The 25,557-nt window shown below is 45.0% G+C and overlaps 1 protein-coding gene and 1 long non-coding RNA gene across 5 annotated transcripts in view; one reads left to right on the plus strand and one right to left on the minus strand.

Annotated features, from left to right (window-relative positions):
• Positions 1-20,916, minus strand: part of pax5 (paired box 5) — a 42,290-nt gene extending 21,374 nt beyond the window's left edge. For 3 of the 4 annotated variants that reach the window (XM_029147811.3, XM_055509367.1, XM_029147796.3), the window contains exons 1-5: positions 15,104-19,278; positions 8,631-8,796; positions 6,626-6,823; positions 5,813-5,877; positions 3,322-3,447 (exon numbers count right to left, since the gene is read on the minus strand). In XM_029147811.3, the coding sequence (XP_029003644.1) occupies positions 3,322-3,447; positions 5,813-5,877; positions 6,626-6,823; positions 8,631-8,796; positions 15,104-15,179 (631 nt within the window). In that variant the 5' untranslated portion in view covers positions 15,180-19,278. Of the gene's footprint in view, positions 1-3,321; positions 3,448-5,812; positions 5,878-6,625; positions 6,824-8,630; positions 8,797-15,103; positions 19,279-20,788 lie in introns of those variants that run through there. The other variant, XM_029147806.3, reaches the window with a different exon arrangement.
• Positions 1,893-24,549, plus strand: LOC121202238 (uncharacterized). The gene is made up of 3 exons (XR_005897709.2): positions 1,893-2,395; positions 3,352-3,510; positions 22,639-24,549. It is a non-coding gene; the product is annotated as an uncharacterized LOC121202238 (long non-coding RNA).
• The last annotated feature ends 1,008 nt before the right edge of the window (positions 24,550-25,557 follow it).

Consider the following 25,557-nt stretch of genomic DNA (forward strand, 5'->3'; position numbering starts at 1 on the left):
TGTGGGTGTGGGTGGGTGGGTAGGTTGATATCCGGCTGGTCTCATTGTATCCCTGGATGGGTAAAGAAACTCATTGGCGTGACGGGTTAAATCCTATTCACTGTCGGGTACGTGTGCGCTCACACACACATACACACACACACACACACACACACACACACACACACACACACACACACACACACACACACACACACAGCTGCCTCTATCTCTGTGAGTCAGTCTCAGAAGGGAAGCGCTTCTCTTCCCTCTTTTTCAGAGCAGAACAAAACAAACAATGAGCCCTTATTGTTCTCTCCTTTCTGCCTTTTTCATTTCTCTTCCGCCTTTTCTGTCTCTCCCTCTCTTTACACTCCTACGCTCTCCCTCCCTCTAGGTTCTCTCGCCATCTCCATCTCCCGCCACCTCGGCCTGCCTTTGCCATTTTTTACACACCTCAGGAACTAAATCATTAGCTCTGGAGCTAGTTTGGATGGGTTTGCGTGTCTGCTGGCAGTTTTGGCAGTTAGATTATGAGATAGATTAAACGAGGGTCATCAGTGTGACCTCAGCCCTGGTATCAGTTTCTGTCCGTCTGTGTGAGATCACAGACCACAGATGCATGCAGGAGGCACAGAGTAGAACCTGGGGTGTAAGGCGCAGCGCCACCCCCTTCTTGTGTTTCGCCCTCCATCCCTTGCTTACTCTGAGCTTCTTTTATCCCGTAAGCTGCTGCATGTCACAGTGGATGCACAGGGGGGTGAGAGGTCAACTTGGCATTCTGGGTAAATGCCACTGACACTGTTGTGTTTTTATGCGGAAGAAGATTCTGAACGATGATGTGTGATTTTCTTCCGAATCTATTGAGACCATTTCTACTCACCATAGAAACATCCTTCAGCATCTGACCCACCTGCCCCATGGTCCACACCAGTGTTGTATGCAAATGCCTGTACACACACACACACATATACACACTAGCTCACTGTGTCCCCTTTTGGCCCCACGAGTCAAGTTCTTCTATTCACTCCCATTCATCTCCAATCTGCCCCTAGTCGGCCCCACTTCCCCTTTGCTTTGGCTGGGGGCAAAGGTCACCACAGGGCTTAACACCCACACACTCCTGCTGCTGGTACACACACATGCTACTGATTCTGCCTTCCTGTGTTCCCATCCTCTGGACAGCTGCTGTTGTTTCTATTATGGGATAAACGGCCACACCCAGCGGCACGTCACAATATGATGATTGGAAGATCAACAGTGCCTCGAACCTGTAACTTATATGGAACCAATAAATGCTTATCGTTCCCTTTAATAAATAGGTAGACATCATTATTTACCTGGACAAGAGTTTGCAAGAACAAGCAACTCCTGAAATCTAATGTTTGGACATGGTGCAGCCAAATCACACCCTTGGTATTAACAATACTAGTTTGGTGGAAGATGCCTATAAACTGTTCAGGGTGTTTGTTTACCCAGAACAACTATAAATGTGGCCCATCCTTTGTATCAGCCTATTAAATGCTTTGATACATGTATGCAAGTTCACTGGTTCACTGTAACTGTAACATTAATGTTTATGTAACACAGTCGTCCCAACACAGTAAACCACACAACGCTGTGTTGTATGTGCCTCGAACACGTTTATGTCTTTCTCCTGTGTGTACAAATGTCTATACACACAAGCATATGGATGTGAGCGTGTGCGTGTGTGTGTGTAGAAACAGGCACAGATGTGTGTTAGTGTTTGTGTTTGTCTGTCCATGTCAGCGCATGCTGTTCCCCCTGTCACCCCTTGCTGCGTGTGTGTGTCATTATCCAGCGGGGGCTGCTCTAATGGAAGCTGTGATTAGCAATGCTGTTAATTAGACCACAGAGCCAGCCACGCGGCCCTCTGCCACAGCGGCGCCGCGGATAACGCGCGCCAGCGAAGGCACCGTGGCGGGCGGGCGACGCGAAGCGAGAATGACTGCGGCGGAACGTGAAGCGGGACGCCGTGTGAAGTGTGACACGCGGGGTCCGGTGGAAGTCAAACAGGGAGCAGACCAGGAACAAACTGGAACAACAATGCTGCTAATTACATTTCAGAGCTTCTGCTACAGCTACTAGAACCGATACAGGCTTCATGCTACTAAGGGACTCAGTTTTATTTATGTTTTGAAGAATGAAAATTAAAATTTTATAAAAATTTATTAATTAGAAATAATGACTCCAAAAAAATCCATTATATTTTATAGCTTTAGGGTTATTCATTATAAACTCTAAAACTCAAGAGCAACAGGTAAGCCCCCCCCCCCCCCGTCAATGGACAAGTCCGTAGCGCACCTGCGGAAGGGATTCAGGTGAAGAATGACAGACCGTGACCGCAAAAACGAAGCGAGGAGAAGGAAGAGGAGGAGCGGGAGCAAAGTCAAAGGTCTGCAGCAGCTTCCAACTCTTTTCGTGACACTGACGACAACAACAACAACAACAGTGCAGCAAGACGCTCCAGCTCGCGCCAACACTAGTGATAGCCATGCTAGTACTGCGAGTGAAGTGGACAAAAGGACTGTGAACAGTTAGGAAGTAGCAGCGTCTTGTTAGCTAGTTCAAGCAAACCTATTAAACCCCAAATAAAGGAAAACAAAGTAGAAAACAACGGCAGGTCGTTTGTTCCAGTGTGTTTAAGTCTGACTCAAAAATGCTAGTACTAGCTTGACTAACTAGCTTGTGAGTACGTCTTTTATAACGGCCTCTGTTAGCGCCAAATGCTTTGTGCTCTGCTAATAGTTACGTAGTTTATATCTGAACACACCACAATACGCAGGGCGCACCTGGGATTCACACTGTTGGAATGTCGTGGAAATTCATCAGCGGAGGGGAAAAGACCCCGTTGGTATTTCGCGCGTGTGTCTGAGCGAGAGCGAAATCGCCCCCAGTGGCGTCCTGTCACCCCCGCTCGCTCCGACATCTGCTCCTGTCTCATTTACCGCAGGAGACCGCGTGATGGCTTTTTAATGCCACCGGCACGCACGCACGCACACACGCATGCACGCACGCACACCCACCTACACCAACATCCACATCCACGTACAGTATCTACATCTCTTCGTCAACGCGCATTGATCCAGTAGGACTGTGTGTGTGATCAATAGTGCATCAAGTGACTTCCTGATGAAGCGCTGTGGACAAACAGGGGTTTCTGAATGAAGATGTTTGGTTTAGAAGTCCCTAATCACACGAGCACAGCTACAGTATATGAAGACCCTGATGTGCTGCAGGAGAGTCAGTCTCCATCTAATGTGTTAATGCACGATGTCTGACTTACAGTATAAGCAAACAGGCATATGTTGACGTGCTCACCTTCGTCCCTCTTCCTCTTCCCCACATCAGCAGCCGAGCTGATTCCCAGAATGCCGCTGATGGAGTACGAGGAGCCGGCCGTGTCGCTGGTCACTGCGGAGACCTGCGTGGCAGCTGCGGACGTGGCTGCAGACAGGTCACACGACAACACAGGCAGGAGGATGAATCACATTCACGGTAAATACTTAGGTAAGTATCTGTTTTACTGTCTTTAATTTAAGACTATCACACATTAACATAAACCTGTAAATAGTTTGAGAGGAAGCAGTGAGTACTGTTGTGTTATTAAAAGTAGTATTTTTTGTCAATAAAAGCACACCAACTAATTAAAACGCTCGAAACTCGAGTGTCATTGAACAATAGCACTTAATTTTATTCTTGGCTTTCCCGACAGACTGTGCTGTACTTTAAGATATATTGTAAAGACAGAGAACTCACTGTTTACCTCAGAGAGCTAATGTCCCTTAGTGTACTATACAAAGTTAAACATACAACAATAGTGAAATTATTCATGTTACAAAATAATGCAAAGAGGTAAATAAAGGTACCATTGTCGAAACATGACATTAAGGATGAACAACAACATATATGAGCACACAAGACAAACAGAATGTGTATTAATGTATTTAAGGACTCTGTGCTGCCCCACTTCAGGTTTGCCTCATGTGCTTGTTTCCCGTGTGTTGCTGAGTAGGTTTGTTGCCTGAACGATCAGTGAATGATTTTTCGTTCATTTGTTTGTATCTGCACTCATTTTCAGTTTGTGCCTAGTTCATTCGTAGGTTCATCAATTTTTCTCCTTTTGTTTTGTGCTGCTTGTAACTTGGATCTTTTGTGTTAATTAAAATTCCAGCGTGCTGGTTTGTTAGTCTGGCCTGGCTCCATGTTTGTGCGGCCTAGGATAGTGTGTTACATATTCCCAGTGAAAGATTTAGCAGTTGCGTCTAGTCTGGCTACTGTGCGTGGGCCTTGTAGATTTAATTTTTTTTAAATATTTCTTCATATTTCTTTACCGCCTTCTCTGTTAGCCTCCTGTTAGGTTTTTTAATACAATGAGGATCAGCATCAGGGCAGTTATTAAGTTGTTCGGTAACCACGTCTTTAAAGTTTGGGCAACTACACGTTCCACTTCTTTACTGTATTTGGAATTATTTTGCATATGTAGAAATAATTAACTATCTGATGGCCTTTTAAAACCAATGTGTCCCCTGAGCCATTTCCCTCAAGCAGCTATTGCTCTACAACCACAGAAAAAAGCTGTGTGAAAGCTACATTATTTAAATCCCATTCTGTTTACACTCTATAAACAACAAGCAGACTGGAGCCATAAAGGACAGGAGTCGGTCTGTCTGTTTTCCTCCTTGTTGTCTCTTTCTCTAATCTTCCCCCTGGAGGAGACAAGTTCCTCGCTGGGCGGCGCGGCAACATACTTGTCACCGCTCCAGTGACACACACTCACACACAACCTGCAGCCCCGCTGACACACACACATGCACACGCACCGGAACATACACTCGCTCGCTCCTCCTTGGTCTTTTATCTGTGCCCCTGTAAGCGGACGTGTGGCTGAGTGACAGTATGGTATCCCAAGAGGGACAGAAAGGTGTGGAGACAGACATCCTAATCCTCTCTCCCAGCAGACCCCCAAACACGGAAAGACGAGACCGAAAAGGGAATACAAGAAAGAAAAAAAAAAAGGAAGACAAACCAGTGGATCAAGGTCCCTTCCTGCCGCTACTCCATCACTAACGACAAGACCAGTATAATGAATGCATATCCCTCCTTTTCCCATCACTTGATTTAGCACTTCAATTATCTGATTTTCCTTTCTCTTTCTTTTCACTCCTTTTTTATCAGAACGTAACGCTTTTTATTCAGCAAATCCAAATGTTCAATTTTCCGCCTGGGAGTGGGACCCATTTATCTGTGTAATCTGTAAACGTGCATGTGCGTGTGCGACGTTTGTGTGTGTGCGTGCGTGGCTGCAGCTCCATGTGTATGCATGTGTGTGTCTGCGAAATGTGTTAAAAAGGCACGAGTGAAGGAGCAGCGTGTGTGAAATTAATTTAGATTAATAGACAAAGTGCGATTATGAAGATATGAGAGACACCGAAACACAATCCACTGCAGGGTGAAGAGAGAGAGGGATGGAGTGAGCGAGACAGACGAGGGCCTCGTGTTTATTTGTAGATATTCATCAAATAAAAAGTAATAATGTTTCGGCTATAGTTGTAATAGTTTCCGTCTGTAACATGATTATAAATTACATGATTAATCTGAATATAGATTTAACGCTTTTTATCATCATTTAGTTCACAGTGCATTTTATGAAAATTGTCATTTCATTATTGTGACTTTCATGATTGCGTCCAGTGTTGCTGCAGGATTTTCGTTTTCCAAAGGCGCCATCGCACATAATTGTGGTGACGCGGGTGTGCGAAAGCGCCTTTGCTTCGAGAGGCTGAGGCGGGTTTTTAGAGCAGTGACCTACCTAAGTTGTGAGCTGACACTGAGCCCGTTTGGCCAGGCTGCTGCTGAACCTTAGTCCGAATGATCCTGCAGGAGGAAAGAGGAGATATTAGAGAGTGAGAGTGAGAGAGAGAGAGAGAGAGAGAGTGAGAGAGAGAGGATTGTGAGTGACAGAGAGAACATGACCATCGTGGGAGCAAAACTGTGTGTGTGTGTGTGTGTGTGTGTGTGTGTGTGTGTGTGTGTGTGTGTGTGTGTGTGTGTGTGTGTGTGTGTGTGTGTGTGTGTGTGTGTGTGTGTGTGTGTGTGTGTGTGTGTGTGTGTGTGTGTGTGTGTGAAGTGGCTGAGGCAGGCTGACATGGCAGAGGGGCCTCACACTTCCTGCTTGGCTGCTCATGCAAGCCTTTTCTTCCTCTTTCCTTACCTTTCTTTTTCCTCTCCTTTCCTTCCTTTCTTTCCTTTCCTTTTGTGTCTCTTTCTTCCCTTGCCCCTGCACACCTTCTTCCCCTTTTGTTTGCCTCTTTTGCTCTCTCTTTCTCTCTCTCTCTCTTTCGCCATCCCTCCCTCTCTCTGTGCCTCTGTGCTCTGGGGAAGGGGTTGTCATTGTACCATCGTGTTGAACCACTGAGCTGCAGCCACTTCATACATATGGAGACTAGGGCCTCTTTGCTATTCTCTTTTTCACTCCTGGATACACACACACACACGGTTCACACGCATCAAACTCACGGTATCGTTTTGCTGTGTGCTCTACCTGTACTGTGCACCTGTTGCTATGGGTTGATACTCTAACACACACATCCTATAACATGTGACGCGGACTGTCCAGCTTCACCTGTTGATGGAACTGACGCTGGGGACGCTGTCGTTGTCGCACACTCGCTCGGCCAGGAGCCTGTCCCGGATCTCCCAGGCAAACATGGTTGGGTTTTGGCGTTTGTAATCGGCAATCTTGTCGACCACTTTGGGTGTAGCAACCTTTGGTTTGGATCCCCCGATTACCCCGGGGCGGATACTGCCCGTTTCATAGTACCTGGCAATCGAAGCATAAAAAATACCTGCACTGGTCAGAAGGAGGATCAGTCATTACTAGTTGTTTTCAATTGCACAAAATATACTGTAGGTTAATCAAGAATGCATAACAATAATGATAATATATATCACAGAATAATGTAATTTTATCTCTCATATAAATTAATGTTGGTTTAGTTTTTGTCTGAAAGCTTTTTGTCAGGGAACCCCTGCTGTGTCGTGTTCAGTAAAAAAAAAAAAAAAAAGGTACATGGCCTAGTGCTGAAGTGTGACTGTGTAGGGTTTGTGTTGCCGTAGGTCTGCACCCTCAGGGACTCACCTGGCTTAGGAAAGGTGAAGCAAATCTAAAGTCGGCCATGCCAGAAGTTACTGTGGACGGTTCTGTCTGAATGGAGTACACTCGTATGTCTGCTAAAATGTTTCTGGTACCTGTGACTCTAGCCCTTTTCCCTGTCACATTTTGACACAGATGTGAGAAGAAGATGGCGACACGGATTCACACATGCACTAATGCAAACATAGATTTGCAGATTCACGCAGATTTGGGCGATTCATGTCCACCATGGCTATTCCATGAATGTATTTGCATGCAGAAGGGGCAGGGACAGCAAATGTGCTACGCAGCTTGCAGAAAAGGGGGGATGCTGAGTGTGGATGCAAGCTGTCAGTCAGTCTTAAACCTGTTCCCTCTCTCTCTCTCCACTGCCGTACGGTAGAGTAATCCCTTCCGTGAAGATGTGTGTTTGTGTAACCGTGCATTTCCTTGTCTTTGCTTTTGTGTGTGTGTGTGTGTGTGTGTTTTGCACACATGTGGGTGTGATGCCCATTCTAACTATTCTCAGCTGGAGTATAAACACAGCTAAAGGAAAACAATTTTCAAATGGAAAACTATTTAAATTATTCACAGCTGAATCATTGGTGAATAAACGAGCGTGGTTATTGATATCCACAATACACGCACACACGTGCGCGCGCGCGCACACACACGCACAGGCGCACACACACACAGGGTGGTAGAGTTGGTGTTTTTGTTCTGCTGGCACCAGAGAGACAGAGAGGAGAGGATAAAACAACCCTCCCTCCTACCATCCCTCGATCCCCTCTCCTCTCCCCCCTCACGGTAACGCTTCAGTGAGTTGAACGGCCAGGACAGGGGAGAGAGAGAGAGAGAGACAGAAAGAGATGGAGAGAGAGAAAGAGAGAGGCAAGGGAGAACAATGAGAAACACATTTTTTGATATAGCTGAGGGTCGCTGTAGCTAATCCTTCCCCTTCGTCCCCTCAAATGGTCTCTCTGTCTCTTATTCATTTTTTCTTTTTCCTTCACTTTTCTTCTTTAACACGCCTTTTCCCTTTTGATTGTATTCCTTGTTCTTGTCCTTCTCCCATTCTCCGTGTCCCTCTTTCTTTTTTTGGGGAGGGTGCAGAAATATGGTGCCACTTTCATTTTGATGCTAATTCCAAAAAAGTGATGAATCTTTCCCCCTTTTGTCCCGCTTTCTTCTGCGGGGGACGGAACGAGCAGGGATTTACTCCTGAATTTAGCTTTGAAAAGGCGTAGGGAGTCGGCGAGGAGGGCGCAAGGTGAAAAAGCAGAAAAGAGACGCGAATAGAGCTAAATACGGGCAAAGGTAGATGGTGCTGAATCATGCAGTTTGTTCACAGTAAGGCAATTGTGGAATTAACACTAAATAAGTCGGTGTGACGCTACCGGAGTGGCAAAACTGATCCATGTTTGTACTGGACAGCAAACAGGCCAACATCAACCATTCCACACAATGTGATTGCCGCTGCGTGTGTGCCGTCTACCTGCCCAGTATCTTGCTGACACATCCGTGGCTGACTCGTAGCTGGCGTGAGATGTCGCAGGGCCGAACCCCCTGATGGGCGAGCTCCACTATTCGCTGTCGCACGACGTCCGGGAGGGGCCGGCCGTTGACGAACACGCCTCCCAGCTGGTTCACGCCGCCATGCCCTGAGAGGGGGAAACGCGAGAGGATGAGGAGGGTAACGAGAGGATGCGAAGTGACCGTCACGTCAACTGCTGGGATCTGTTTAGACTTGGAGATGGGAGAGAATTAGACGGACACAGACGCCACTCAACTCCTGTTTTCCCAGTATTATCACCATTACCTTCTTTTTAAATGTGTAAAGTGATAGATGGCGAGGGCACAAACATTTGAAAGGTGATGACGAGCGGACAACAACATCCATTGCAACAGAAGATGCAGTAGTTCATTGTTCAGCAGCCTCTTATCATCATAACCTATCAATACATTAACAGAATGTGCTTCAGATGTTATATTCAAATGTTGCTGCTGCCTCTGGTTCAGCTTGTTCAGCGTTATAGCACCAGTTGGACTGTTGCAAAGTGCAAACTTTGCCCATTTTCACCCGGGGCAGAGTCTGCTAAGATCTCAAGTAAATGAAGGGATTTCAATTAATTATTGACCAGCACCCGGCCCCTTACAGAAAGATACCGCTAATTTCCCCCGTAGGGATGAAGGGATGAGAGTATAAGGAGAAATGAAGGAGTGGTCCACTGAAACCGACTCTAAACAGGAATGTGGACAAGCGGAAGCTGTTATATAATGTCGCTTTTTGGACGGGATTGATGTATAGTGGTCATGATTCTGACCCCACTGAGATGATGGTGTTTCTGTTTAATAAACCTGGTCACAGCTGCCTAATAATTCATCCATCAAAGTTGAATTTTGATGGACGGCTCCAAACAGAAAACAGGGTTTAAAGCAGGGGTTTAATCGGCGCCCATCAGTGCAGCAGTGATCCTGTCCTGGAGCTTTTACTTGGTGAGGAATATATTGTGCGACACATCAGCGGTTTCTCCCACAGATTGGGAGATTTCGCACGTTTCCAAACACTAGGCTGCAGCGAGTCCAGCCAGGTCAGGTGGTGCTAACCATTTATCAGCTAGTAGAAACAGCATGACAGTAAGAAAAACACGCAAGACTGGCAACACTCTCCCTCCTGCTACACAACAGTTTGTGTATATACTGTATATATCTCACCAAAGGCAGGGTATAAATCAACCACAATTTCTCCACCACATAATCCACTGGCTTTTGTATTACCATAGTGATTACGTCTTTAGGGGAAACTCACACACATGCACACCCACTAATCCTAGCTGTGGGGGTAATAGATTTTAAACACATTACCCCAGCAGGGATACCCCCTAAAACACAAAAGTGTCCCCTGAACCTGTCCCCTTTTCACTCCTCTGTTCACCACAGGCGTAAACTGAGGAAACACACACACATGCTCTCCTCAAGACCAAATATAAATAGATCCACACATGAAGGATAAAGACAGAAATGTGACGTCTAGAGAGTCTCATTCTGAGAATTCAAACAAAGCTATTTCCGAACGACTGATGCATACGGTCGCCCTCTTCCTTACTATTTTATTTTTATAAATAGAAGAAGTCTCATTATGTAGATGTCTGCCGCAGACAGCGCAATTTGAAAAAGCAATCACTCCGCACAAAAGACAGAAATAAACAGCCATATCCCTATGCACTTATGCTGCAGTGATCTCGGTTAAACCAGAACTGAGAGGCCGAATGGCAGAATTGTAACAGGCAATATGAACAAACAATAATAAGCACAGGCTGTATCGAATGCGTTCACATTTATTAACAGGCATGATGATTAAACACTGTCGAATGGGATGCTGTAATTAAAGGAAGAAGTAAGTGAAGAATTCCTCCAGCCTCGCAGTTAACAGTGGGACAAGTGTCAGCTGGAGTTTGGTGAATGCAAACATTGGTGGTCTGGGCGGTGCATTCAGGTGCTGCAGACCTTATGGGACATGCAAGGTCCAGTGTTTGACCCAGACTGTGCAGTACACCTGTAGGTCCTGCAGCGATGATGCCCAGTTGTTACTTAGCCAAGGTGCTCAGTCGGTGGAAACTGAGAAACGGTTTGGTGACCTGTCATTCGTCTGAGCCATGCAGAGAAGAATCTGTGGAGATTCCCCGTCACTCAGGCAAAGTTATCTGGAGGCCGAGCCGCCTGAAACCGAAACGATTCACTACCTCAGCTGTCGCGACTCAACTCATGTCCCCGGACCTCAACAGTCTAATGTCCTGCAAACCAACCAGGTAAATCCTCTGTCTGCCTTTTTTTCTGCACATCTGGTTTATGGCCACTGATTTTTTTTTTTAACTAGAAAGCCTGTTCTCTCGTGTTCCGCTGGGTGCTGACATTTTCAGACGTTCAGGTCCTGTTGACCTACATGGCCAAATTCATGTCCTAAAACACTCTCTGTCACTTTGTCCAAACGCTTTGTCCGGTTATAAAGAAAGACATTATTCCCTTCTCCTCTCCTTGTTATCATTTCCTGCAACCTTTCCTGCCGGCTTTGGTGAATCAAAGCAGAGGTTTTTGCTGAAACCGACGGTGCTGGTCCCCTTCACCACAGGTATCTGCGGAGAAGACTGTTTCTGCCTCTGTCTCTCTCTCTCCCCCCCTTTTCTTAGATAAGAGTAAATGAAATGGTTCCTTTCACCCATCCTATCTGGGCCGGGGCATGAAATACGCCTTGCTTTCTAAAGAGATGGAGAGGAATGACTTGTGACCTACAAAAACCTCCAGATAACTATTTATTCACTTATCTGTGTATTTACTGTTGGTATTAGACATTCGGTCTCTTGGGGTAGACGATGGGATTATGTGTTTGAAATTTATTTTCCAAACCTATAAATACTGATAGGGAGGAACGCAAAAACGTACACTTTCTATAAAGACATTTGTTTATCACCCACTGTAGCATAATTCTCTAAAAAAGTGATACACATTCTCATTTTAAAGGCGATCAGCCATATTTCTCTGCAGGTCTGGTCTTACTGTATAGAAGGAATGGCCTAGAATGAGACTACAGATTTTCTGCAGTATTTATTTGTCACTTAATGTGGAAATATGTGGCACCTTACAGAGGAGAATCCAGGGCTGATGTTCTCTCACAGCTGTGGGACTTAAGTGACCGAGGTCCAGCAATTCATCACACTGATCAAACAAATTAACCACTTGCTCCCAGAAATTCAATCAGCGCGGGCCCAGCTTGGGAGGTTTTGTTGCAAATTAGATACAAAGATTTAGCCAAATTAGAGGTGTTGGCTTTCGAGGGTCTTTCTATAAACACTGAAGCTCCGGTCTCAGGAGGGGGACAGCGCTGGCAGAGGCAGCAGCGTCGTTTCCATCCTGGAGAAACAGAAGCAGAGAGGGGCGCAGGCAGCCAGGGGACCAGGGGTCATTATGCATCCCGGTTGTATTTTATTTATTTACCTTTTATAGGAGCTGACTTAAGAGCCCAGCATCCAAATGTTTGATTGATTCGCTGTTTTCAGGTGGAAAAAATACAGCGATAAAAAGCAGAATATATTGGAGCTCCCCCATCCAGAAAATAAGACCCATTAGGCTCTCTGTCTCTCTGCATTCCTCTGTCTCTCTATCTCTCTCTCTCCCTCTCTCCGTCCACCAACGCCGCCTCCCTCCCTCCCTCCATCCCTCCCTCCTCTCGCATCTCTCATCTGCCTCTTCACGGCCTGACGACTCAAAAATAAAGCAGAAGGGAAATCCGAACAAAACACCACCGGTTCTCCCTCTTCATTCTCTCTCTCTATTAAAAAAAGGAAAAAGGGGAACTAAATTACTTTTGGATGAAAACTTGTTTGGAAAGTTGCCTGAGGGAATACAGATGAAGCACATTTCCGTGAGCAAACACAGTGAATAGATCTGTGAGATCTGACGGCGGTGCGCTTTGGACTGGAGTGATTTCACCTATAAGGTTTAATAATTAAAGGAACTCGGCTCAGCTAATAAGCGAATATATTTATCAGTAGTTATTATATATTAAAGAACAAACGTGATTAAGAAAATTCACTTCAAAGTGTTTATATTATATTTCAAAGGACGAAGGCGGGTTTGATTGAAATAGCTTCAATATTTTACCCCTTTTTTTAATTTAACAAACATTTATTGAACGTTGCGCGTATTGTTTCCTTTTCTTTATCCCAACTCACGAGTCGATCGCTAAGGTAGACCACAGCCTACTTAATATTCAGCATACCACTATTACCATCACAATACGTGATTATGAAATCCAGCTCATTATCATCACAATTACCTGGTATAGGTTTTTAAAGCATCCCTGCGACGCGTCGTTCGTTATAAAATTAAAACGATCTGAAGTTTGCAACGTTACACTGGTTCCTAGTTATAAGCTACACAACACCTTGTTAATGTTGCGTTGGAAACATAGACTACTTAAAAAGTGAATGTAGCGAAGGGACTGTGTAACCAAACTCTGCCGAACCACTTTGTTTAAATTATTTAAAAAAGGTTACTATTGACATTTTTACGGTTTATTCAGCCTAAATCACGAGAATTCCCTTTTCCTCCGGCTTTTTTTCAGCCCATGCGTTAGTCACAATACACACACACACACACACACACACACACACACACACACACACACGCTCAGCAACATTTCCACGCGTCACAGTCGATTCAACCCAACCTCCCTCTCTCACTACCTTTGACATTTTTTAGGTGTAATCGTTTTAAAGCGTCTCCGGGCTTTGACATATATAACTTTAGCTGCACTGTTACCGGCAGCACCGCGGATCATTGGCTTTGGTGGAACGCCAGGGAAGAGGAAACATGATTCGTTCTAGCTTTTGGCCGCGCGCGTGTATGTGTGCGTTTTTATCCTGCAGGATAACACACTGTGGGAAACTGTCAGTCACAAAACACGAGTTCTCTCCGGGACTAAATGAAGAATGGGCTATAGGCTAATGCCTAATCCATTACACGCTAAAATGCCGGTGGGACGCTTTATTATCAGGCAAAGAGGAAATAAACGGCTGCGAAAATAAGTATTAAAACCATAAAATATAAAGCCGGATACTTTGTAAACAAAAACGTGTTCAGCGAGCTTGTTCAGTGACTGTGAAGGTCCTAATTTAATGCGCATTTTTGGGGCCTTTGTTAAACATTTCAGATTTGGATGTTTGGGCATTATTTATAAGTCTATAGTGTGGCGATTTTTGATTTGATTTGGTTTAAAGCATTTTCTCCTGAAGGACTATAAGTTTGATCGCTTATTACCGACGGACTATTTAAAAACAGGCGCATGGCGTTTTTAAATTTAAATGGCTGCGTGCTGTTCCATTAAAAGCGAGGTGGGCTGCAAAGACAAAGTATGGCCCGCCATGTCACGACTGACTGACCAAGTTGTACCACCCCCCCACTCCCCATTTAGATGTTCTTCCCATAGCTTCGTTAGCAAGCACCTGCTCTGCCGAACTGTCCTTGAGCAAGACGCTGCTGCGGTGCCAGGCTGAACCCGAGAGGAGACTTTCCCTCTGCGGGGATCAACAGTCTCGTCTTGTTATTGTTAAGACGTGCACACGAGTGTGTCAGGTGAGTGTGTGTGTGTGTGTGTGTGTGTGTGTCTGCCTAACCCGGTTATGTGCAGGAACATTGTTACTGGTTGTGGATCAAGTTCAGCTTTTAGTCATGCTTTGTTACCTCTCTCTCTCTCTCTCTCTCTCTCTCTCTCTCTCTCTCTGACTCTCTCTCTCTCTCTCTCTGACTCTCTCTCTCTCTGACTCTCTCTCTCTCTTTCTCTCTCTGTGACCCCTGCACCCCCTCTTTCATTTTCCTTTCTTCTCTTCAAAGGGAGACACACAACAAACTGTCCCACACAAGGCAACAACAAAACTATCCTCTTAAACCGGTACAACTTCGCATTTCACAATTAAAAAAAAACTTACAGTTCCTCATTGCGCTGATATCTTCATCATTTACACCTGTTCGATATAATTATTTGCAACAGTCATGCGAAAATCAGGCGGTTGGTTAAACAACAATTGCACAATAGGAAAAAACTATGAAATGCCAAAATATTATGCCTCAAGTTTTGCATGCATACCGATTTAAAGCATTTCAAAAATATCATCTGCGATGTAAGGACATGCTTGCACGTAAAAACAACGAGCCTTTTAAATTAATTACTGTGATATTTAAAATCCTGCAGACACGAGGCGGGTTCTTCCTGAAAAGCCGCTACGCTGTTTTTCGTTGTGGCTTCATCAGTAATTTAAAAGAAAAAAATACAAGTGACTTTGGGACTGAAAACCATGATGCTTTTGCAGTGTTTTCTGATCTTATTGTTGCATATGCACACAGAGCCGGTGCTTCGGTTCTGGGCGTGCGGGAAACAGACAAATAAAGGGAACTGTGGACGTATAAACTTACTGTGCATTGCTGCAAACGGGTCGTGCTTGCAGTGGATCTCCATCGTTAAGGTTGGACTCGAGGGCCCCGGTACCATATGATGGGTCTTAAAATGTCACCGAACGCTTCGCTGGACCCCTGTAACTAGTGGCGGACCGTGATAACAAATAGGCAGGGCTATCAGTTTCCTTCAAACAGAGAAACTTTTTTGCTTGGATAATGGAAAAAATGTAAAAGGGGTCTAATACAGGAAGATTTTCGGGTAGATGTGAGGAAATAAATGGCGTTGAGATGAATCAGAGACGAGCCCCCTCCTCATGGGCACGGGACACCACAGCGGCTCTGTTCTGGCGTCTCCAAAACCAGAGGAGGGAAGCGACAGCGGCGGCGCTCATTCCTTCAGCTGTTCGCTAACGCTGACGGGCTCCAGTGCAAAAAATGTCCAACTTCTGCAGAAACATATGTAGAGCAAGCGAAGTGGCGTCTCTCTGCCTTTCCCTTCTTCTCGCTCCGACGCCTCGCGACCCCTCAACTGCGGTTGGAGCGGACGTCTCTCCACTAAGTCGAGTAAAAATATATAAAATGCCAAAAATACAAAAATAACCGGTGTGACAAACCAGACAGTCGATACAGATCCACGTGTGGAGTGTTTTTTTTTTCTCCAGGTTAATTCGTGCGCATCGTTCTTGCTATTGCTTTCACATGGCCACTTTGTAATCTCCCATCGGTGAGTGCGGAGGAGTTTTTACATCTTGATCTTTCATATCCACTGTTTAAAAAAGAAAGAAAGTCGCAGGACGGCGCAAATTACGCACAGGAAAAACAAACACTCGCCGGTTTGAGCAAAAGGTGCTGATGCTGACTTGAGAGTTGTCCTGTTTGCACGGAGAAAAGACCGCTCTTGGTCCCTCAACTATGTCTTTTCCCTCTGTTGACCGGAACCCACTGCGCACTGTAGCTCTACTCCCCGTTGACGTGGGACTTTGGGGCCAGTTTCGTCGCGCCGCAAAAGGAAAACAGTCCCGCACACAGTCACACGTGCACTTTTGTCCCCAAACCCGCCTCCGCTGCGCCGTAAATCTGCACCTGCACGGGATTCTTTAACCACACGGAGAAAAGCTCCCTGCGCCCAGCGTCCACGGTGGCGCACGCCGCGTTTCAGGACCTGCTCTCGTGCGGACAGCGCCCGCGCTCCCAACCCCCTGGAACTCTACCCTACACGCGCCGGCCAGCTGCACGTCACTCACGGCGGCGCCAGCCAATAACACGTGGCGCTCCGGTCCCGCGTCACCGTCGACCCTACCTATTCTCGGGCGGGGGGAGACGCCGATTGGCTGGTTGGAATCCCGTGGGCCAATGACGCCCCGTATGCATTGTCCGTCCACCAATGGAGGGGCTCCGTGAAGCGACGCAGGAGGGCTCGGGGAGTAGATGATCATATGTTTAATTTCAATTAACCAAGTAAAAAACTTAATGCCTTTATACCCATTTGCGCTCAATTTATTCATGTCAATATTAAATGGCTAATTAATTGAGTATTACTAAAAATGAGGCTTAGTTGCAGCAAGGATTTATAAATGAGGAAAAGCTTAAGAACTCAAAAACCATTTGTCAATCTCTCGGTAATATAGCATATATTTTGAAAGTAATAAAAAAAATAATATATAACCTAAACGAAAAAATGCATTTGATAACCTTAAGAAATAGAACCTCAGTATATGTTCGTTTAAATCTTTATTTAAAAAGCTTTTATTTTTTGTTGTTTTCACCATCAGTTTCATTTCAAGGCCTGAAGGAGCGAGCACTGCCAAGAACACAACTGGCCCTGTGCACCCCCATCCTTCATCACGATGCCTTAAACCTTTGTCTCGAGGAGCACTGGGAGACAACATATGAAACACGCATTCCCACTCATTACCTAATTGATTGTGGATCCAAAAAGGATGTCGTTTTTAATGAAATGCGATTGGCGAGCTCCGCATTCTTACTCCGAGCGAGGGGGCATTCAATACACGTTCGTCCCACCTGATTTGAGCGGGCATATCCAAGCCTCGCCCCTGTAATATTAACCACACAAATAGCCTCAAGCGCGAGTCATATTAAAGAGTCTTATTTCCCTTCTTTCCGTTTGTAGACATTTCATCATTTCTCTCGCTCGTTGTTTAAACAGCGCGCACACATTAGGCACATTTAGAGCTACACTGAACACGAATAATCATGCGATTCCAGCATCATTAAAGATTAGACCTACAATAACATGAACTATGAAGCTTATGTTAATAGTATCCTGCAATAGACATCCTATAAATCTGATATTGAAGTGTTCAATATCGTAATATATCTCAGTTACTTTTCCATTTATAGATTCAGATTTGCATCATTAGTGTTTATTTTCCTGTTTACCGAAAAGCTGCCCCCATTTAAACAGGCACATTTCGATCACTGTTTCTCTGTTAATGGCTGTATCTGAAAACTGGACGCTCTGAGCTTTAATTGGCTCTGGCTCCTAGTCGGAGCCTTTTTACTGTGCATTTTTAGACGGTAAACCACGAGGGGGCGTTCAACCTTGTTCTATAACCCCGCATGCACATGCACGCGCACATTGACGCAAACCTGCAAACATCACATGTACAGAAACTTTAAGATGAACGTGAATTGACTGTCCTTCTGTCAATCTAATTATGAGGCCCCCACACCGACCCACAGCTAAACCCACGCACTCACATGATGGAACCGGGAGCGTTCAGAAGCAACGCGCCATCACTGGCACTCTGCTGTTTTAGATGCCTGTTTCTCTAACAGATCCTCAAACACTAAATATGGTTTCATCAAACTTCATTGATTCCGCGTCCCTGCTCTTTAATCCACTGATTGTGAAGTACAGCCCGAAACACTCACACTAATCCTCATTCATATTTCACCTCTGTTTCCTGAGTATGCATGAATTTAGGCCTCATACAAATCTGACAGCGAACCAGATTTATTTTGTTTTTAATTCAAGCGGCATTGCGTGTCCCACAATGAACTCGTAATGTATTGCAATGTAGATAATCATCATAATAATCATGATCATAAATATATATTTCTAGATATTGGCTTTTTAGACAGGGTCTCTGATATATTGTGTTTTTTTAATAATTTTACATTCGTTCCGTTCTCTTTGTGAAGCCAATCTGTTTTTATTTATTGAGATATAGACTCGAGGTGAAGGAAATTGCAGCCGTCGCCCTTGTCCCCGATTTGCAAATTAAATACACAAGCAATTAAAAAATCCAAACACAATCAATCATGTATACAAATTGTTGTTGCTTTAGGGTTGGAAATTTGGAGAAAACTTCCATCAGGATAGGACGACTTTAATCCGGGGGTCTAAAGCCATTACCATATTTCATTACCTCTCCAGTGCTTCAAACGGGTGGATGTAAGGGTGGGGGCAGAGGGTGTGTATACTTTTTTAAGCGTTAGTAAGATTGTGGTTTAGTCGTGATAATCATTTTGAGGAAAATTGGAGGCAATGTTGTTGTTTAAGTGTTCCCCTTTCTTTCCCTTCCCTCCATCCACCATGAAAGCTTCGGCTGTTTTGCTTTTTGCGCCCGAGCCTCGAAACGAAAAAGCAATGAAAAATTAATAGCGCATGTTAACTCCACCAGCTCGTTTATTACACGCCCGCTGACTGTAAACATAATGAGAAAGCTCTCGTATCTCTTAAGTTTTCATTCGCTAATAAAATATAAAAGTCATAACTAATAAATAAGACACGTGGACACACGTGTACCGAGCAGGTAGATCGGCGCGTCTCCCGCTTGCAGGCTTCTTCGAACCGCCTGTCCTCGGTAATGGGCTAATTTCCCTCTGATAATGAAAGTAAAGAGCAGTTTGTCATCTGTCAGAGGGAATCAAGGCCCCGCTGGCCATCGTATCAGACCGAGGAGGGATGAGGCACTCGAGGTCAAAACGAATGTAGGCTGTGCCGTGTGAGGTCATCTTCCTCCTCTTCCCTTCCCCTCCCTCCTCTCCTCTCTCCTCATATTTCCTTGGTTGCGGGTGCGCACGGAGTGGACGGCAGAACGCACGCAGGCCGTTACTTTATATGCACTTTAAGGTGTGTTCGTCACGCATTTCGGCGACATTTACTCTGAAGGTTCAAGGGTGTCGAGATGCGCACACACATTGGTTAGAGGCTGTGTGTGTGTGTGTATGTGTGTGTGTGTGTGGGGGGGGGGGGGGGGGTCGTGTTTTGCCTGTGCATTATGTCTTGTGAAAAGATGGGGCTGGTATTTAACCAGAAACAAGCCTTTTCTCATTTTTATACCAGCTACTCACTCTTCATGAGACAAAGGCTGAATTAGGGGTGAGCCTATTGGAAGGCTCCACGCACTTTTACAAATAAGGCCAACCTGCGGGGAGAGACCCATTAGGTCCACGTTTGTACCCCGAGCACGTCTTCCAACGCGAGAGCAAGCGGAGAGTGTTTAGGTTCAGGCCGTGGGCCCTGAAGACGCTACAGATCAACAGGGGAGGGCCTCCTTTAAAGCCTGATTTCCTCAGTGGTTTAAGGGTTATTATCCAACTGCTACACATTCTAGTGCTCTCATTGTTTATCAGGAGGTGAGGCCTACTCACTGTTCAGTGACACATTTCCACAGGAGGAGATTTATGTCTATTACAATTCAACACGGGGCCATCAGGACGCACTTCCTTAATGCAGTGTTGCGAAATTGAACAAGAACAGCGCAACTAAAAGCAGTTTGCATTATAACACACGCTTCATTTGTGACTTGCACTGTCTGCTATGCATGTATGATCGCGTTCTTGGAGGTTGTGGCCCATTTGAGTTTTTCCGCGCTAGAGGATTTCCATGTAGAGAAGCTCATGATCTGCCCACCGTTCCTTAATGACAAGCGACGTTTTATCAATGCAGACGCAGCAGGCAGCAATATGAAATTATGTAATATCCATTGGGTGCCATAACAAGGTCGATGGCCTGATCCACTGCTGTTCCAGACCCTGCTGTTTTATTAGCAGACATATGCGGGAGGAACCTGTTGCATACAGCGATGGATGTAGGCTATCACTTCTTAAATTATGATAGTTGCTTTGGGCCGAACTGGTGGGCGACTTCACATTAGACAAAAAAAAATCATCATTTTGTTTGAAAATGTTGTTTTAGACAATGGAACACACACACACACACACAAACACACACACACAGGTACCTCTCATAGGTAAGAAAACAAGTGGAGGTGGCTTTACATAAAGTCATGACTAGCATATAGTGCATATGGAGTAAATTAAACAAACCTCTAATGACAATGTAAATGCCACAATAACATGAAAAGATGTGCTGGCCACACTTTTTATTGTCTCCATTAATTGTCTAAAATGTACAGACAGCAAAAAAGATTCACACACTCAAGACAGAACAACTCTTCAAGTAAGTACAACTACAGTTATAAAATACCACAATTATCCAGCTTGTTGTATTTTACCACCATTGCGCCACGGACGACTTCATGATGCCTGAGACCGCCATTCATACGTGAAACAGCAACTTCCATCATTTAAACACGTTCCAAATTCCCCTCAACTACGACCATCAACCAATAGACTGAACTATGTCACAACTCGGTAAAACAATGGGCTGTCGATGTCATTTGATAGTTGATCGAAGTTAAGTGGAGCTCGAGTGAGCCGGTGCAGCCCTACCTGCTCTCCCCAGGCGCAGTTCCCGACTTTTGGGCCCCTGGTCCATGTTACCCGGTAAGAACAAGTGGAGGCGATGGAGGGAGAAAAAACGAAAAGAACAAAAACTTTTTTTTTCAGTGTCCCCCCTCTTCCTCCCCCTCTACCTCTCTCCCTCTTCTCCTCCCTCTCTCCCCCCCCCCTCCCTCTCTCTCTTTCTTGTTCCTGTTGCACTACTTTTGGGGCAAGTTGTAGGTTAAAATAATTCGACCCTTCCGCTCCCTGTTGCACTCCCTGCAAGTGCTCAGTCAGCTGCAACTAAACGCTTTAGGTGGAAAAAGGGCTTCGGGGGGAAGCGTGAAATGATCACGCCGAGTAAAAGAGCCGCTCTCTCAATGTGCGCTCATGTCCCGTCCCTTTCCTGCGCGAGCGGCACACACATGTGCAGCACGCGCACGCGCACGCATTAACACGCGCGTCCACAACGTAGAACCTCCAGCCTTCCCTGCGGGGCCGCGCCCCCCTCGGTCGCATCTGCCACCAAGTTCCACTTTACTAAACTTTCCCGGCCACGCCCACTCCCCGTCTCCGTCCTCCTCATACTCTTCTTCTCTCCATCTTTTATGTTAGAGTCATTTCCTCTGGGACAGACCCTGTGCGCAGGTCAATAGGTAGCATTAAGTTAGGCGCGCAATGCCAGTGCATATTTAGGTAAGTTCGCTTTAAATTAGAAAGTAAATTCTTGAGGGAATCAGTAGTCGATGTGCGTCCAGCAACTTCTCCCATGACGTTTCAGAGCTCCTGTAAACTTCTCTCTCCTCTCTTCCAGTGTGCACCTGTTACGCGCGGCGCCCTGCGCGCATTACGCACGGACCTTGACAAACGGTGGAGCAGGTGCGCGCGGCGGGCTACAGCCCCGGCTTATCGCTCTGCAGTTGCAGAGTGCGCGAGGCGAAGGCTGCAAAGTGTTCGCCGCGAAACGGGTAGTGACGGTCTTCGACCGAATTGTTCGCACACGTGCACACACCTGTGCGCGCGCGACGTTTCATTTAAATAATGATTTGCCAACTGAAAATTTCCACTCAAACTGAGACTCGCTGCTTTCTTTAGTTCACGCCGACAAATTTCGTCTCTGGCGGAACAATGACATTCGAGATTTCCTGCACACGTGTTTGACTTTTCCGTTTTATTAAAACAAACATCAACTGATGACACACTTGTCTCAGCCAATAAAGAGCAATTGAGAAGGTGTTTTTTTCTAATACAGCGTTATAGCCTGACACCTTTAGGCTTATCGCAGCCAAGCAAAAATAAAGTCATCGGATTAATTTAAACCGTTTACAGGCGGCACAGAAAACTTTCTGAAGCTTTTGTTTCCTTTTTTACCACTTTAATTTTTAACCACTGGGCTACAGGGAATACCAATAAAAACACAAAAACACAAACCTTAACATTCCTTGCGTATTAAAGGACGTGTAAAAAATTAAACCAAAACCAAATCCTCGTAAACTACTTGTAAAAGCCAGTAATGGTGTCTAAATGCGGAAGTCTCTCTTTGGAGCACGAGTGCGTTCACTTTGATTTCAACAAAGTTTGATCCGGAACTAAGAGTTCAACAAATTATAAAAATATATGTTTTTGGTTTTTCTGTTGTAATACATCTGACTCGGCGTCACACAACATTAAAAATGTGAAAAACGAATGAACGTTTTGTAATAAATTACAAAAGCAAAAATCAGGGCGTTGGCGTCATCACATCGCCAGAAGATTCTCCACAGAAGTTAAAATAAAATAAGAGAATGAGGATATTTTCTACGGCTGCTGTGTCTTTTTGTGTCGTGTCTAACCTCTCCTTCCTGCCTTCGGTGCTCCAGACAGTTGCAGGCCTCAGGGTTCACGCGCAGCCCCGAGACAATTGAGTGAGGAACAAAGCGCGAGACAGCGACCCATTTTGCCCTGCTTGTCGCCTCGCGCTGCAACACTACGACCCTGACCTTCGGCTCGCGCCCTCGGCGCCAGAACAGAAGTGATGGAGGGAAACACGAGGGGGACCCGGCTGTGAGCGTCAAGCGGTGAACAGCCTGCGATGCATCAGTTACGCTGTTACTGTAAAAAAAAGAAAAATAGCAATTAATTTTAAAGTAGAAATAAAGTGAAATGGACCCGTATTCTTACAGTAGAACCCCGTGCAGTCTATGAAATATAATCATGTTCAGGACTTGTGGGCTTCCTCTTATTAGATCACTGGCAGAGTTGTAAACTCTCCAAGGTGCAAACAGTGGCGTTAAAGTCGAGCTCCTCGCTCTGCAAGCCGCTGAATTCTCCGCAGACTTGCCTCATCCTTATCTTTTCGTGGGCCCACAGGTTGATTGTGTATGCATGGCACTGGCTCGGGATTATTCACTACATTTCTTAAACGTGTGAGTATGTAGGACAGACTTCACAATTATCTGCCACTGAGCTGCTTATAGACACCCAATAATTGTATTACGTGCAGGTTTACGTTTTAGTCAATTTGCCAACTTAATTTAAGTGAGAACATTCTCACAATTCGATTTCCCATTTTTACACCTACATGTACCATACTATGTAAATGTGAGGGATTATTAGCCTGTCATCACGATCAATTTTCACAACAGTCTAAATGAGGTGTAAATATTGTTAAACAACATGACACTTTAAAAGGCAATGCGATTGCTTTTATTTTGCTGTACATATCAGTCATCGGCAAATTATTATTATTATGACGATTATTAAGGGCTGTCGGCAACACGTGCATTACACATGCCGTATCTTTCATGGAGCAAGGCTTGAAATGATATTTTTTGCATTTGACTGTGCGGAAAAACTTTATGCGTAAAATGAAAATAACTATTTCGTTCACTGTCCCTGCAGCCTCGGTTACTCGCCTACAAGGTGTCCTAAGAATTCGCAATAGTTCAGATATTAACCATCACTTGTTTGTTTTCCTTCCCCCGCGCTAATTAATGTAATTAATATGAGGGGGAGTAGTTGGATCTATGACCCGCGCTCTGACCGAGCGGAACCGGAAAGAATCGCATTAACGCGCGAGACTGAAGAATAAAGGGACGATTAGAACAATAAGTAAACATGTAAACACAGGAGGAGAGGCTCCGTGTCTCTGTGGGACTTTTGACTTTCAGCAGACCGTTTAAATTTAATGCAAACTACAAGGAAAGACAAAGGTTTTGAGGCGGTATGAGCGCATGTGTGAAGAGGAGCGCCGGTTCAATAAAGAATTAAGTCTGCATGACCACTGTTTGTTGTGTCGTAAACGGAAAAAGCAAAGACAAATGTGGGTTATAGGGACCCAGAAATATCCCGAGTTATCGTCGACAAAGTCCTTGTGAATGTCAAATCTCAAATGTTTATTAATTTAGGTTCTTGGGGATGTTTCACGTGTAAATTCTTATTGGGCACTCGCTTCGAAGGCAGGTGCTTCAAAATGAACCCTAAGTTTCAATTAGTTCTTATTGTTAAGTAAAATAACTTACTTAAGGTCTTCTTAAGTTTTTATTGTTTAAACCCCCTTCTCCAACATTATTTCCCTTTGATCAGTGCTTTAAATTTCTGTCCTGTATTCAATCACTACAGATAAATATAATTAAAAAAAAATTTGTTCAGCCTTTCTGTTTTTTCCCTTTTTTATTAAATGAGAGCGACCAGTTATCGTTCACCCTTTTATTGAAAAAAATGTGGCCATATATCCTGTATTGCTTCACTCACACATTTTGTCCTTATATTGTTTGCTGCTTTGCCATTCATGATTTTACTGTCACACATGTATTAATGAGGCTGCATGAAGACACCTTTACTTTTCTAACTCACATACGTGCCCTCGAGGTCAATGCTGCTTTGACGCTGACATGTCTCCACCTCATACGATTTACCTGACATTTGTTTCTACCCTCAGATAAAAGCTTGCCCCTGGTGCTGAGGTATTCGCCTTTGATTTCCTTTAAACACTCAGGGCCACAGTGCTGATTGAGCTTGCCTCTATATCCCCAGGATTTAATTCAGAGTGGCACTTCACTGTGGCGACACAGGCTTCCCTTTCTGCAGCATTGGTGCCTGGGTGTTGCTGTGACTATAGAGGCTAGAAGGGGGCTTAAGGGCTGCAGGGCGGATTGAGAAATGGAACACATTATTTGTCCATGAAACATTATGTGACACAACATGACACCGGGCCATTTGTATGTAAAGGTAAACATTTCAGCGTGACGATTCGACAAGAGCGGACAAGGCTCCTGTCAATGCGGTTTTATAGTCGCAGCTGAGAAAGAAGTGTTGATGCATCGTGCAGAGATGGGGCCTGTGTGTCAGTGTGTGTGTGTGTGTGTGTGTGTGTGTGTGTGTGTGTGTGTGTGTGTAAGCGTATAGAGCTTCTGTTCACAAATTTAATCCCCATAGACACAAGTCACTTGGTCCGGTCTGAAAAGGTGTTGTCAGGCTTGTTCTCTTGTCTCTAGTCCTTTTCTGCAGAAAGCCCTGACAGACTGTCACGAGAAGTGTTTCCTGTGGGGTGTGAGGGGATTTCACCTGTACAGGCAATTCATTTGATTTAAAAACATGTCCAAGTGTTGGACGCCCCCAACACACCTCACTGTGTTAGAAGCTGCAGATGATGTGAAACCTTCCATCTGATGTAAAGTTCTGCAGCTTTGCATAAAGTGACTCGTCTGCAACACTTTTGATTTCATGACTAATACTATGTATTTATGTTGAATATGAAAAGTTAAAAACTTTTTAAACATGTTTTCTTTCCTCCATGT

The sequence above is a fragment of the Betta splendens genome, chromosome 1 (assembly GCF_900634795.4).
Source record: "Betta splendens chromosome 1, fBetSpl5.4, whole genome shotgun sequence".
NCBI classification, from domain to species: domain Eukaryota; kingdom Metazoa; phylum Chordata; class Actinopteri; order Anabantiformes; family Osphronemidae; genus Betta; species Betta splendens.